This window comes from Dipodomys spectabilis, unplaced genomic scaffold (assembly GCF_019054845.1).
Source record: "Dipodomys spectabilis isolate Male_0828 unplaced genomic scaffold, ASM1905484v1 ptg000017l, whole genome shotgun sequence".
Taxonomy (NCBI): domain Eukaryota; kingdom Metazoa; phylum Chordata; class Mammalia; order Rodentia; family Heteromyidae; genus Dipodomys; species Dipodomys spectabilis.
This window is the reverse complement of record NW_024870694.1, coordinates 12970507-12986448: the sequence shown is the minus strand read 5'-3', so window position 1 is coordinate 12986448 and position 15942 is coordinate 12970507. Positions and strand designations below refer to the sequence as shown.

At 39.9% G+C, this 15942-nt stretch overlaps 1 protein-coding gene across 1 annotated transcript in view; it reads right to left on the bottom strand.

Annotated features, from left to right (window-relative positions):
- Positions 1–15942, bottom strand: part of Atp13a5 (ATPase 13A5) — a 99317-nt gene that overhangs the window by 29166 nt on the left and 54209 nt on the right. The window contains exons 13-19 of the mRNA XM_042670324.1: positions 15200–15261; positions 12959–13109; positions 10872–10958; positions 10144–10300; positions 6851–6968; positions 2277–2401; positions 1388–1551 (exon numbers count right to left, since the gene is read on the bottom strand). Coding sequence (XP_042526258.1) covers positions 1388–1551; positions 2277–2401; positions 6851–6968; positions 10144–10300; positions 10872–10958; positions 12959–13109; positions 15200–15261 — 864 coding nt within the window. The remainder of the gene's footprint in view (positions 1–1387; positions 1552–2276; positions 2402–6850; positions 6969–10143; positions 10301–10871; positions 10959–12958; positions 13110–15199; positions 15262–15942) is intronic.

Below are 15942 nucleotides of genomic sequence, written 5' to 3'. Positions count from 1 at the left end.
TGATACATACTGCAAAACAACTAAGAAAGGGCATTTAATAAGGCACTCTACTGGACATAAGGACAGGAGTATCTTTTACTTGTACTAGGAAGGTAGGAAGTGGAAGTATAGAAAGCCAGAGAGGAGGAAGAAACCTAAGACCGTGAAGTAACTTCCTCCAATGATAACCTAAATTTCACCAAACATATTAAACCCCTGAGTGAGGTGAGGGCTGTTCGTTAGTTTGTTAAATTCCTGAGTTCTGAGTCTGAGGTCTAAAAGCCAGGCAACACATATTGATGGAGAAGCAAGTGAGCGCACAAGGAAAATAGCAGCAGAAGGATGAAAGGAGAGAGAGGGAGGGATAGAGAGAGCTATCATCATTTACATCCTATGTGGTTGAAGGGGCAGGGCCATTTTGTACAGTTGTGCAGTTGGTGTGGTGCACAAATGTCTACTCTACACTCCACAATCTGAAAGGCTGCTCAGCCTGAAGCAAGGGAGCATTTCTGTAATTCCTCACCAGGAGGCCTCTCTCTTTGAAGTCACACAAAAGCATCAGTGCTACATTTAGTGATGGGATGTCAAACTCTGGCCATTCTCTTCATATGAAGGAGCTCTCTGTTCTAAGTGCACAGGATGACTGCTGGCTAAAGACACCCACCACCTGTCAGTGTTCTGTCAAAGACACAGTGTAAACAAAATGCCCATGAATTTTTGGTAGGACACAGACCTGAGTCTGGTTTCTGCTGTACATCTCATCAGTTTATGTGATTCTATTTTCTTTACTTTCCTTTTTTTGTTGGTTGTGGAGCTTGAACTTAGGGCCTAGGTGCTGTCCCTGAGCAATTTTGCCCAAGGCAAGCTATCTACCACTTTGAGCCCCAGCACCACTTCCAGTTTTCTGGTGGTTAATTGGAGATAACAGTCTCATGGACTTTCCTGCCTGGGCTGGCTTTGAACCACAATTTTCAGATCTCAGCCTCCTGAGTAGCTAAGATTACAGGTGTGAGCCACCAGTGCTTGGACTTGATTCTATTTTCTTGTATGTACTCTGAACAATTAGCCTAACTGCATAGGGTTTTGTAAAGATCAAATAGTAATTACATAGGTATAAATCAGACATAACAACACATGGGAACCTCTGGAAAAAGGGGATGATAACATCTCTTCCACTCCAGGGATTCTGAGTTGTTTGGTAAAGCCTGCATTCAGAAGATTGGATGACAGCAACTGCACTACACATCCAGGACTGAGCTGTGTTCAGAGATGCTTTGCAAACTATAGCCCTCTGGACAGATGTGAGAATTATTACTGCAATGACTTCTACAGCTGAACCAGCTGTGCTGTACCAGGGCCATATGCCACCAGTGCAGGCCTAGAAAAAGGGGCTTCTATATTTGCTCACATTCTTCTTCCCAGGTCCAGTCTCTTGGTTCTCTACCAGCTGCCAAGACACAGCTGCAGGAACAAGCTCTTCTGGCTCATTGGCTTCCACAATGATGACTTGACTGCCTGGAGGAATCATTTCGGAATTCTTTGCAACAGTAATGGCTGTTTGAAGATTGTCACCTGAGATACAAAGAAATTTTGGCCTTGTTTTAGATACAAATCTAGCAACAACCAGTACTGAGTTGCCTCCTTACCACCTTTCTTTATGATCTTTTGGGATATTTATTGCTCCCTGGTTTGTTTTATAACCGTTTATCTTCTCTTCCCCCCACCCCAAAATGCCTTAGTGGGTATACACTAACTTCGCAATACTTAGCCTTGTTTCCAGCCCACAGTGAATGTGCGTGTAAACTCTTCACAACTGACTGACTAGTCTTTAGGAAACAGATAGTGCTTAGTAGTAAACATAATCAAATTCTCCAGTCTGATAGCATAAGGCCATCCTTGAAATCTGGAACACTTAGAGACAGGCCATGCTTGGGTTTGCAGAACACATACATCATGCCTGGCTTTTATGCCCAGGGGACCATCAATCAGAGCTCACATCCTTCACATAGAAGTCTTATTGGGACTTTCTATGACAGCACATCATCTGTCCTCATGTTTAAACATTCACCATGAGCCTCCTGATACTCTGCAGTTTCTCACAAAGAGGAATGGACATTATACAGAGAGAATGAGATATGGACCCTGCCTGCAGAGCTCCTGGACCAGTTACACAGGGCTGCTGACCACAAGGAACAAATTCGACAGCAGAGTATCTTCTTTTCTGGCTCAGTTGCAGTGACGCGTTCAGCACATTATGCCCAGGATAAAGTTGGCTTGTCAGGCCTCTAGAAACAAACCTGTAACCATTATGGTCCTGATGTGGGCCTCACTCAGCTCCTTTAAGACCGGTTTGGTTTCCTTTTTCAAACGATTCTCCATAATGAGAAGTCCCAGAAATGTTAACTCGGACTCCACTTTCTCCCTTTGGATTCAGGAGAAAATCAATATTAAAGCATAATTACTTAGTCTCAAGGGTTGATTTGCTTATCTCTTCTATGTCCATTGTAAAATTATTCCCAAAAGCCAACCTATGGAAACAGCTCAATTATTTTTCTTTCTTTATTTCCAAACTTCATTTCCATTGAACAACTTCCCATTTCCTTCCTCCACTAGTTCTTGATAATCACCATTTTATACTCTACTTCTAAGAGCTTGATTACTTGAGACATTTTCATATAAATGGGATTGTGTAGTACTTTTTCCTCTTTCCACTGGTTTATTTCACTTAGCCTGATGTTCTCAGGTTTGTCCATATTGTCTCCAATAGAAAGATTTTCTTACTTTTTTTATGTTTTAATTGTCAAGGTGGTATACAGAGGATTTTCTCACTTTTTAAGTCTAAATAATATTTCATTTCATGTATATACTACAGTTTCTTGAGCTATTCATCCATTGATGGATATTAAGGTCATCTCCCTTTCTTTGCCATCATGAATAAAGCTGTAAAGAACATAGAAGTATAGTAAACACCTCATTGAAACCTTGATTCCAATTCTTTCGGTTGTATTGCTGGACATGGGATTATGAGATAGCTGGATTATATGGTTAACTATTTAACCACCTGAAGACTAACCACACAATTTTCTAGAGCAGCTGCACTATTTTACATTCCTCTATTTTCTCACCAACACTTTAATCATCATGGGTGAACTTGTTGTGGTTTTGATTTGCATTGTACTCATGATGAGCAAAGCTATCTTATATGGAGAAGGTCTATGCAGGTCCTTCTCCATTTTATTTTATTTTTTAATGTTTTTTATTGTAAAAATAGTGTACAGAGGGGTTAAAGTTACATGAGTAAGGTAATGAATACATTTCCTATCGAGCACTGTTACCTCCTCCTTTGTTTTCCCCCTCCCATCCCTGCCCTCCCTACTTCCCAAACTTCTCCCTCCCCCCAAATTGTCAAGTTTGTTTTCTACATAGTGTCTTATACATCTCATTGTTACAATAAGTCAACCTGTATCCTTGTTCCAGCATTTTGTTATTTCCCTTCCCCTCCCCAAATTAGAAAAAATACAAGATGCAGGGCACCGACATCAAATACAGTGAAAACAGGGGTTATACCATGGGGGAAGAACATATAAGAGAAACAAAAAATCACATAGTACATTTTAGATACATTAAAAACAATAGCAAGAAAGAAAGAACAAGTTGTGTCCCTATCTTGGGGTTCATTTCACTTAACATCATCTTATATGGTCATATGTACATAGCTTTGGAGCTTTTTTGTTTGTTCTCAACTTATACTAGTTATTGCAAATAAGGGAAACCATGAGACCTATGTTTCTTTGGGCCTGACTTACTTCCTTACTTCACTTAATATAATTTTTTCCAAGTCTTTCCATTTCCTAACAAATGAGGCAATGTCATTCTTTCTGATGGAGGCATAGAATTCCATTGTGTACATATATATATATCACATTTTCTTGATCCATTCATCTACTGAGGGGCATCTGGGTTGGTTCTATACCTTAGCTATGGCAAATAATGCTGAGATAAACATAGTTGTGCTGGTACCTTAGTATGGCTTTGTTTGTGATCATTTGGGTAAATGCCTAAAAGTGGGATTGCTGGTCATAGGGGAGCTCTATGTGGAGTTTTGAGGAACCTCCATACTGCTTTCCAAAGTGGTTGAACAAGTTTACAACAATGCAGTAGGCTTCCCTTTTGGCCACATCCCCTCCAGCATCTGTTGTAACTGGGGTGAGGTGGATTCTCAATGTTGTTTTTATTTGCATTTCTTTTATGGCTAGAGAAATTGAGCATTTCTGCCCACTTTAAATCAGACTTTTTATTCTTTTGCTATTTAATCATATTACTCATCTAATATTAATTACTTATCATACACATGGCTTGCAAATATTTTCTCCCATCCCATAGGTTTGTTGCCTTAGTCTGTTGATTGTTTCTTTTGCTCTGCAGAAAAGTTTTATAGTTTAGTGTTCATATACAAAAGATACAACATATGTAAAAGGGAAAGATTTCTGATTACCAGTTGGAAATGGAAAACACTTAAACATAAACTGGAAACTGTGAACCTCCTAGAAGAAACATAGGGTTTTAAAAATTATATTTAAGTAGTTATACAAAAGAGTTGACATTAACAAAGCAGTTCGTGAAGTAATTGATGCTGATCAATGTCACCCCTTTCCACATCCCCCCCCATCCTCCCCCATCAACCCTTCCTTCCCTCTTCTTAATTTTGTAACATTTGATTCTTAACTACATTCTCCTCCTCTTCTGCTCCTCATCTGTCCACCTTTTTCCCCTCAACTCCATCACACCCCTTTTGAGTACTCACTTTCTGGTGTTTTATTTTAGGGAACTTGGCCTTTGCCTTCTTAAGGAATTACACTATTGAGCTCTCCCTTGAAGCTACCATAGTTCTGTTAATGTTTTTGTATATACTTGCACTCAGTCAACATATTTACTTACAAGTATATAAGCTAAATCTTCCACATACAAGGAAAAACAATTTTGGCAATGATTTTCTTAGATGTGACACCAGAAGCTCAGGCAATGAAATAAAAAATAGACAAAGGTTTTTATTTCTGTTTTACAACTCTTTCATTCCCTGCTTGGGGCATTTTGTCACTTTGACACTCCACCACACTGCCAGTCTAACAGTGGCATGATGGCATGGGCAAGCAGGTTACTGTTCCAGGCACAGCTCTGTCTCCAAGGGCTGTGTATCTTGCTCTCTCCTTTCACTCAGATCCCTGCTCAAATCTCTCTCCACAATCCTGCCTTCCGTCATTTTCCCACTAAAACCATTTAAGACTTGACAATTACCTAATGCTTTATAGATTTTCTTTATTACCTATTTCCCCTGATTGATATAAAATTCTTAAGGACAAGAAGTTTATTTTAATCACTTCTGAATGAACCCACAACTTCCTTGAACATCTAATACACCCTAAGGGCGAAATTTACTAGACCAATGGAAGGGGTTGACATTTGATGAAATATTTCTTTTATGTTTTACTCTAGAGTGATTTTTTTTGGCCTAAGAATCTCAATAAACTCTTTTAATTCTCTCTTTGTCACTCTAATTTTAAAGATGTGTTTTCTGCTCCTGATTGGAAAACTTTGTTAAATATGATTTCAGAATAATACACTTCAAAACTCTTGTCTCTACTGTTTGAAAATAGAAACTAAATAGCATACATGATGTGCTCCTTGTGTCATCTGAAAGAAAAGGGTGATAGTTGGAAATCTAGCATATTTGATCATTTTCTTATTTTAATAATATCTATTTTACTATTAGTTCTAACATGAGAACAGAACCTCATAGCTATGTGGCAGGGTTGATTCCTATGCTCTATTACTAGCTATGTAAATCTTTTCTTCACACAGGACCTTAACATTTACTATTCAAATCTGTGCTTAATAAATTACAAAATCCCATGTGTTTGGGACTTTGCTTGTTCAATAACAACCAAAGCCTAGAATACTGAATCTGTGTGTATTTTAAAATGAGCTTTGTGATTGCATATCAAAGACTAATGTCATGACAGGAAGGTTGCTTGGAAATCATCTAACTCCACAGTTTTCAAATGATGAACCAGGCACAGAATAAGGAGAAAGATTTGTGATTATCTTACATTTAATAATATTGAACTACAGATCTCTGTATCTTATCTGGAGGAGCCAATTGTTTATAAATAAGGGTAGTGTCTCTATCATCAACATAAATCAAATATAAATAATAATATATAAATATTGATTCAATTTTTCTGTTTTTCTCTACTTCATTGTCATATAATTTTTTAAATAATCTTTCAAATCTGAAGAATACTGGAAGAAAATTAATATATAGATTATCCTTTACTGAGGACAATTTCTCCTTAATACAATTCAGAATATTGAATGGTATGTCTTACATACCATTGAGTTTGTGCTCAATGTCTCCCTAGATCTAAGGGGGATATAGTTGTGAGCCCGGAAAATAAACCCAAGTCTAAAGGATTCTGAAAATCTTTTACATTTTCAACTACTTCCTTCTCTTAGCCCCAGAGAGATACCTACATGTATGTGAAATACCCAAATAAATCACATAATACTCATGGATGTAAGGAGAGTTGCTTATTTGTAATGGGATGACAGCAGAGACCAAGGTGGACAGCATAGTGTGATCCAGAGCAAAGGCAACACATGGTATCTGGGAGTCAGAAATCTCACCTTCCATTGGTTCTTTCCCTAACCAGCACCGTGACTTGAACAAATTTTCTCTAGCCTCCAACTGCCAGGTGAGATTGGTTCTCAAAAGAAGCCTCCTGGTGATGTGCACTGTCCACCTACCTACCTCCAAGACTCCTTCACTTCATGCACACAGAGCCTGCTCCAGTATGAGTTTCTGATTTCTTACCTTTCTAAGTTCTCCACTTCTGAAAGCCTTCCTGTCTTCAGGGCTCTATGGGCAAGGGCAATGACACGGAAGCCTTGCACTGTGTAGTTCCTCAGCTCCTGGGGGAAATTCTTGGGCACTGTCAGGAAAGAGGGAAGGAGTAAGTGAACGGTGGTGCTCAAGGCTGCCGGCTGTTCAGCAACTGCAGAAGGCTGTCACTGAGCCTTGTTTTAACTTTCCCTTGTTCATAAAAGTGCTTTAGTAGAATAAATACTTTTAACAACAACCCCAAACCACAAACAACTTCATCAGCGCATTCTAATTGCTCTGAGGGAAATAATTGCCAAAATTCATACATTAAATTCAAAATTCATACATTAAAGACTAACTCCTAAAATGACTGTATCTGGACATGGAGACTTTGAGATCATGAGTGGAATTATGATACAAGAAGACACAAGAGATGACCTTCCTGAACCGTGTGAAGATAGAGCAAAAAGGCTACTATCTTCAAGTCAGAAAGACAGCCATAACTAGGAACTGTGATAGCCCATATTGATTGATCTTAGAGAAGAATTTTAAGAACTATAAGAAGTAAATCTCCTGTGTTTAAGACAATCAGTATTTTATTATAGCAGCTGACTAAGGCAAATTAAGTGTCCATTTTGACTGGGCTCAGTTAGGTCAGATCTTAAATAAGAAAAACAGCTCATCTTCTAAATCAGGAGTTGATAAAGTATGGTACACAAGCCAAGTTTATTTCTTGTAAATAAGGATTCATTTGAACATACCCGTGCCTCTGTTTATTGCCTGTGGCTATTTGGGAAAGACAGTGGTAGAGTTGAGTAATAGATTTGAATATGGTATGGACAACAAAGCTTAAAATATGTAACTGGTACTTTACAGAAATTTTTCAACTCCTGCTTTAGATGACAGATAACATGATGCCCACATATGTTCGTGTGTTGTCATGGTGACTACATTCATATATTATAAGCTGTCCATGTGGAGAAAATGGACCACAGTGAGAAGTATAGCAGCCCAGGGAGAAAAAAAAACTGAGTTCTGTTCTGCACTCTGCTCCTAACTAGCTTTCTAGCTTGGCCATGTTGTTTCTCTTCTGCATTTCAGTTTCTCATACAAAAATGAAAAGATTATAGATCCTTATGTTGCCACTTAGCCGTACAATTTCTGTCATTTTGAAATATTTCTAGTGATGGGGATTTACTTTCAAGGAAGAGGCCACCCTTCATTTCTCTCATGGAGTTATGGAATCATGGAAGCTAGAATTCGCCTATGTGAAAGGTGGTCAGGATTGGAGGAAGCATTGAAATCGTGGTCCCCAGGGAAGAGTAGCAGATGAAAGGCCCAGCACTTCCTGGTAGAGCTGGGGCAGCAGACACTGTCAAGCTTAGAGTCATGAAGATGCTCACTCTGCCTGCACAGCTGAAAACAAAGCAGAGCAAAGCCAAGTACAGATGTGGTCTGGGAAAAGGGAGGTCATGGGAAATACAAGGGAACCCAAAGTCAAAAAGAGGGGGAGGATTTATTATTATTATTATTGTGTTATACAGAAGGGTTACCATTTCACAACTCAGCCAATGTATACATTCCTCCTTTGGACATCATTCCTTCCTTCATTTGCCCCGTTTCTCCTTCACATACCTGCCCACAAGTTGCATACTTCATTTTCCACAAAGTGTATGATGAATATCATGACTGTATTCATTTACCCTTCTTCCCTCCTTTTCTGCATTCCCCCCTTTGCCCAAGTGGGGCGGAGATTTTTAAAGTTTTTCTTTTTAAATATCACTTGATGCTGGTGGCTCACGCCTATAATCCTAGGCACTCAAGAGGCTGAGATCTGAGAATCGTTGTTCAAATCCAGCTAGGCAGTAGTCCTTGAGATTCTCATTTCAAATTAACCACCATGAAGCTGGAATTGGAGCTGTAGTTAGAAAACTAGGTTAAAAAACAAGGTTAGAAAACTAACCTTGAGTGATAAAGCTAGGGAACAATGCTCAGGCCCTGAGTTAAAACCCCAGAATTGTCACAAAGACAAATGCTAAGTGAAGTAAGTCAGACCCAGAGAGACAAAGGACACACATGCTCTCTCATATGTGGAAGCTAGAACTAATGTATAGATGTACAAGTAAACACATACAGGGTTGTATGCAAGTGCACACAAATGTATTAACTGAAGTATGGTATTTGCAAGTGAGAATTCAAATGGTGTAAGTCCTTCAAAAAACTAACTCACAGCCCTCCAAGAAACTGACACTTGAAAAGGTGTATGTATGTATGGGGAGCGGGGATTGGGAAAGCCAGGAGGAGAGGCATAAAGGAATAAAGAGTAGAGGAGAGGAGAGAATGCAGTCAGACAACCGAGGGGAGGGCGTGGTTTGAGAGAGATTAAAGAGAATAATAAAAGGGGTGACATTGATCAAGGTGCATTATACTTATGAACTGATTTGCTGAAGAGAAGCTCCTTGGTAGAGCTACTTAAAGACAATGAAAACATAATTTAAAAAAATCTCCACATACGGAGAAAAGTGAAGAGCAAACCGTCACAAAATCTAGCATTTGTGTACAAGCCGATGGCCACCAACAATCATGAGGAGAATGCAGATGAAAATCAGAGCCCAAAAGGCCAAATTTATCCAAATGAACTCATTTGAATGCAACAGGATTCTTACAAATCTGGCTGTCACATAGAAGGTGATGTGTGTAAGACAAAAACAATGATGTAAATCATCTTATAGTCTGGTCTAGAAAGATGAAATTGCTGTAACAATGATTAATTGCTGTCTTCTAATACCATCTAATTCACTCTAATTACTTTTTCCCCCTAAAAGCTATATCTCTTCACCTTCTCCTTCCTCTGATCTGTCTGAGCCCATCATAGCGGAGCCTTCTAGCTCTTCCTAGAGATGAGAGAGAATTCCTGACAGTAGAACTAGAGCCACACACTCCATCATTGGTTTCCTCTGAGGGCTTAGCATCCTCCTCCCTAGTTTCCTGCGAAATGTGCTCCACAGCTCTCTGCAGACAGCCCCACTTTGGTGGTCTCTCTGGACTATGGTCCAATTCTTCCTCTCTTTCTCTCTACCCTAAAAATTTCCCCTCTGCTTCAAAAGATCCTCTGACCCCCTTTCTCTCTACCCCGAAATGGCTTTTGCTCCACCTTCATTGATTGCCATTCGTTCTTGCTGTTTTGTGACGGGGTGATGATTGATGATGTTGGTGTCTGCTTTATCTTTGACCATTCGAGATTTTTGTTTTTATCTCTTGAGAGAGAGAAAAGGTGCCAGTACCTGATTCAGGTCTGCAGAACCTGGCCACCATCTCTGGGGCACCTTTCATGTAGACATGGAAATGTCCCTCCCCAGCCAGCTGAGTGATCACAGACATCCTCTGCAGGCTGGAGGAAAATGGAAACTGGCGCAAGATGGTGATGGCTTCCACGGGACTCTGCAAGGGCATCAAGGAAAGGGAGCTCAGGAAGACTCGAAGTGCTGCGTAGCAGATGCACACCCGTAAAACTGGTTTGCTGGGCAAGGAGCCCAGGCACAGTGTGAGGTAATATGTTTTTCACAAGACTCATATTTTTCTGGCTCCTGTTTGATCTGCTGCAAGATAACTCTCCCTTGGCTTCCTAGAGAAATCCTAATCACCTTCCAACCCGAGCTCACCTCCTCTGACTCACTTCTCTCTCCCAGGAGCAGTTTTCCCTCCCACCACTGACTCCTACTGCTCTTTCCCCTAGCCTGTCCTAGAGCACTTGGCACATTGTATTTCACTTATTTGCACCTGTATTGATTTCCTACCATCTCGGCGCTTCTCCCTCCCAGAGCTCAGCACATCTTGCTGAATGAGTGCTGAGTAAACTAATGGATGAATTCAAGCCTGGAAGAATGGCCAAGTCAATGTGGAATTCATTAAGATACAACTGAGTAATAGAAACATCAAATGTGTGAAAGCCAAAGAAATTCTGCCAATTTTAAAGGGAATAAATGGTATGATTCAGAGAAGCAAATCAGACCTGACTGGCTTTTGGTCCTGGTCTTATTGTTGGGTTTGAATTTGACATGCCGAATTTGTACAAGTCCATATTATTATCTTCCATTTTCTGTTACAAAATGAAAACATTTATAAGATTCCTTGGAGAAAAAGAAGCAAGAAAAGGGTTTTCATATATATATTTTATCACACTTTAATCTTTTCAATACCCCTTTCACAATTTTCTCTTCCAAGACAATCAACTGGATGTCACCATTGTCAAATTTCTATTGTGTTGATTTATAGTGTATATATTATATTATATATATTAGAATGTCAGAAAGACAAACACACTATAAATACAGTCATTCCATGTAGTAATTGATTGAAAAAGTGCTAGCTGCTGATCAGTGGATTAAGTGGAAATGTAGTCTCCAAATTTTGTGGAGCACAACAGTTCTCAGATGAGTCAGAGTTCTGTTCTCAGATCAGTATGAGACTATATCCTTTTGAGGTATTTATGCCACTGTTAAGTTAGTTAGCTAGAGAGTAAGTTAGCTGCTAGCAAATAAAAAGCATATTTGAAATCATTTATATTATTCTCTGGATATTACAATGGTAGGAGTCAATACCGCCTATAAACCAATGTTAGCCAATATTAAAACATGGGAAAGGAAATCATATATACACAATGAAGAGGGAAGATAATCAGAGCAGAGTATCTAGTCTCCACCCTCACTTGGAAGAATCATCCTTTCTCACATCTCAATTTCTTCTGGAAAATATTCTCTCACCTTTTCCAGAGCTGAAATTATAAATAATCTATGAGAACATTTTCCCTTCTCCACTATGTTTAATGGAAGATTCCTAGCAAAGAAAACTCGATTGTTTCTGACTCCACAAATAAAGTGAGCAAATTTTGCATTTTATGCTTTGTTTCGGTGGACACAGCTGCTCTGTCAGACATTCTTACAGAACAAATAAGAAAGATTTATGTTCCCAAAGTGGACCCCAACGTCTACATCACTTGTATAGGTAGGTTGTAGGTTGACTCTCCTAATAGAAAAGAGGGACCCTTCAGCTCAAGGTCATATGTAGTAACAGGACTGCAAGACATCAATTTCTAATGATACATGTAAGGACATTCTGCATAGTAAATATACTCATTCTTTTCCACTGAGATCCACAACACTGGTTACTACCTTGTCTTGTGTCAAAAATTTCTTCATAGCAGGTACACATTTAAATTTATTGATTTCAGAAATTTCCCTTCCTACCAGGTTTTCCCCTTAATAAATTTTACCACCAGTAGAAAAAAAATTTCTTACTCTCCACCATCATGTTATGGGCTTTACATCCCTGAAATTATTTATTTTCATTCTTTTATAACGATATTTAAATGCTGCCCTAGCCAGCAGGAGGCTCTACAGTTTAAGACTAGCTTGGGTTACAGAGCAAGACACTGTCTCAAAAATTACCAGTAAGTAAATGTATACATAAATAAATGCTGTCCTGTATTTTATGTGTCATTACAAGTGGCTTTAGAATTCTGTTTTGGGAAGGCAGCGGAAAGTAATTAAGTATCTAATTAATGAATGCTTTCTACTTGCTTGGCACTTCATAGTGCTAAACCTGTTTGGTCTCATGGTCTTAGTGTTCTCTGGAGTCTATGAATGCAGTATGATTATCCCAGATGTGCAGATGAAGAGTCAGAATTCTGGTTCTGGGTTCATACCACAGAGATGGTTTCCTCCCCAACACAGCTGGACAGTATCATACTCAGCCCAAATGGGTCTTCCCGTTTGGTGTGGATATCTGTGCTACACAATAGAGTAGACACCATCCAGTGTGGCTATTTCAATGTAAATAAAATTAACTAATAATTCAGCTCATCCATCGCACTATCCCATTTCAAGTGCTTTGATAGCCACAGATGGCTCTGCCTCTCCAAGAGTGTTTGGAGAATACTTGAACTGTACTATTATTGTTGTTGTTATTGTTGTTGTTATTAATGAATATCCTATGCATGAATCTTCTCTGTATTTTAACTAAAGTTCCAAAATCTTTAGCTCTTCCAGTAACGGCTTCTTCAAATTCTGCTCATTCAACTGAAATAAGCGACGGCCTTACCCAAGCAGTGCCTTCGAACATTTTGAGGTCCAGAGGGTCTCCTTGGATGGTCCCATCCAGAAGGATCAGAGAGTGGCAGCTGGCCATGGCTGCACATAGAGGTCCCCATGGTAAAGCTTTGCCCGACGCAAAGCTATGAACCTCCTGGAAACTGGTGAGGGAGACACTTCAATGGAATTGTTTGTGTACTCTGTCCCTCAAATCTTTCTAAGGTAATACCTCACTCATTAGCTCTACTTTCAAAACCCTTCAGTGGCTCCTCAGGCTTTGGATGACTAAGTTCAGACTCTAACCGGCTGCAGTTCCACCTCATCTTACAGTTGCTGCTTCTACTAATGTCCTTTATGCCCTGATTCTAGATCCAGACCAAATTTCTTTACTTGTCCAGGAATATCCCTGTCCTTGATCCCCTGCTCCCTTGCTTGCTTCATTTTTCAGCCAGAGTATAAAGCCTGCAAGTGATCTTTCTACAACCTTTCTTGGACATTGATATGAATTTCCTTTCTTACTATAATTTCAGAGGGATCAGATACAATCTTAGAGACGTGGAATGTAACTTGTAGACAACCTACACAGTGAAGAACTAGACCTATGAAGGCTGCGAAGTTCCCTGTAAAAAGCCATCTGAGCCGGGCACCGATGGCTCATGCCGATAATCCTAGGTACTCAGAAGGCTGATATCTGAGGATAGCAGTTCAAGGCCAGCCTGGTCAGGAAAGGCCTTTATACTCCTATTTCCAATAAACCACTTAGAAAACTGGAAGTGGCGCTGTGGCTCAAGTGGTAGAGTGCTAACCTTGAGCTGAAGAGCTGAGGTACAGCACCCAGGCTGAGTTCAAGCCCCACCCCACCACTGACCAAAAAAAAGCCATCTGCCTAAGGAAGAAAATCTCCAGATTCATGAAGTGGCGAGGGTAGGAAAGAAGATTGCCTGGTGGCTCCCAGGAAGTATTCCACTAATCATCTCTTTGGAGTTAATCACCATGCCCTAAAACTCCCAGCCCAGACATCGTGCTTCTAATACCCAACTTCCTCCTTGATAGAATAGCCTGACTCAGTTTACTTTCCTTTGTCCCACCTTACAGCTGAACAATGATTAGTCCAGTTGCTTCTACTTCCCCCAAAGCTTTAGAACACTAGACGCTCACAGACTGATAGAGGAATAGAAGCTGCAAACATCCTCTTTCAGTGCTGTGGCCTATAATGGCCCTGCTTGTTTGGACAAAGGACTGGTTGGGACAACTGAGTATCTAGGAACAGACACACACATGAGTAGAGATAGAGCCTTGTCTTCAGCCTAGGACATCTTCTACAACATCATCCTGCCCATACACCTGTGTCTCATGACTGTGCTGCATCTGGTGCTGTTGAAATCTTGGGGAGTCTCTGTGTGACTTCTCTGACTGACAGCTGGCCTCAGCCCAAATCAGGTATCCTTGCTCAAGAGCAGGGGCCATCACACTCAAACTGCAAAGGCAAAGCTTAGCTCTCCTGAAAGGGGACATTTCCTGGGGAGGGTCCTCATTTCCTTCTCTAGCTCTGTTCTGGGGTAGGTATGTATATGACTATCTGCTCCTCTCCCTAGGGTCAGCTTATCACCCATGTCTGTAAAATTTCTACTTAGGCACCCTTCAAAACCAATCTCAAGTGCTATCTTTTTCAGGTGGTTTTCATTGATCCACTAAATTTCAAAATAAACTTCTACCTTTACTTGCCATGTTACAATAAAAGCATCAAGACTGTGTATTATATCAAGTGCTCTTTATTGCTTCTTCCCTAGTCTGACTCTCTGCGTTCATAAAAAAAATTTTAACAGACTGGCTTGTCTGCTGAAGGGAAGAACATCTGAATTCCTTTTCCCCACTTGACTGCATTCCATGAAGGAAGAAATGGGGCTCTTTTTTCTGGGTCCCCCGACCTTTCCTGTACTAAGAAGGCTTTGTAATCTTTAGTTAAACATGGTACTAATTTCACTCTTTTCTCCTCAGTTTTATTCATGTGCTTCCTTAATTACCCAGTTCGTTGTACTCCATTTTTTCATGTGATGTTTCAGCGTCTACTTTTCCTGTCTGCTCCAGAACGTAGAACTCATTTAATTAAACATCCTAGAAAAACTGGGAGCTGGTTTCAGCCAAATACTACACATATGCGACGTGACCTTTCATTCCTCCACTGTGTAAGGATGGATTAAAGTAAGGCCACCCTCCTGCCCCATCTCCCATCTTTGCTTATGGGGCCTACCAGCTGTCAGCAGCGGGAACAGTCCCCCAGAGGTCCAGCCCATCTTCTGTAAGAGTGCCTGTCTGAATAAAAAAACAGAATTGGTGTTAACCTTGAGGCTTTTATGTCATGATTTACATAAGACCCAAGCTTCTAAGAAATTACAGTCGATCCACCTGTCCAAATCCCTCAATTGTAAGAATCAAATTTTAAATCTGCTGACACATAATTCTCCAAAGACCAAGGTCATTAATCAGGTGATTCTAGTTATGACAAGAACATGCAAGTGCTTTATTTGGGTTTTGTTGATTGTCAAGCTCATTATTGTTATTAAAAGGGGAGACCCAATATGTGGAAATCCAACAAGAATCAACTCTGTTTAGTACCTGATAGCTCTCTTGAGCAGAGTTTAGATTTCATTTCATTTCTTTCATTACTTCACAATTTTCCATCGTACTTTTCTATAACTATGGATGCTATGGTAACTGTCCAGATTGCTAACAAAATGCTGATGAAAGGCCTTTGGGATTATGGAGAGAGACAAAGGCTAATAATAAATATCAATTAATGTCTATGAGTGGATTTTATTGTTAGATGCTTGGGAGAGTGGCTTTGCTGTGTTAAGGGAAAGTGTCAGTTAATGACCAGAGAAAGCAAAGTACTGGGTACTATCTATCACAGCATTGTTAATTTCCTCCTCATTGTTCAATTAGGAATTAAACAATTCATTCACTCATTGCAGATCCTAGCATCTTACTTCAGTA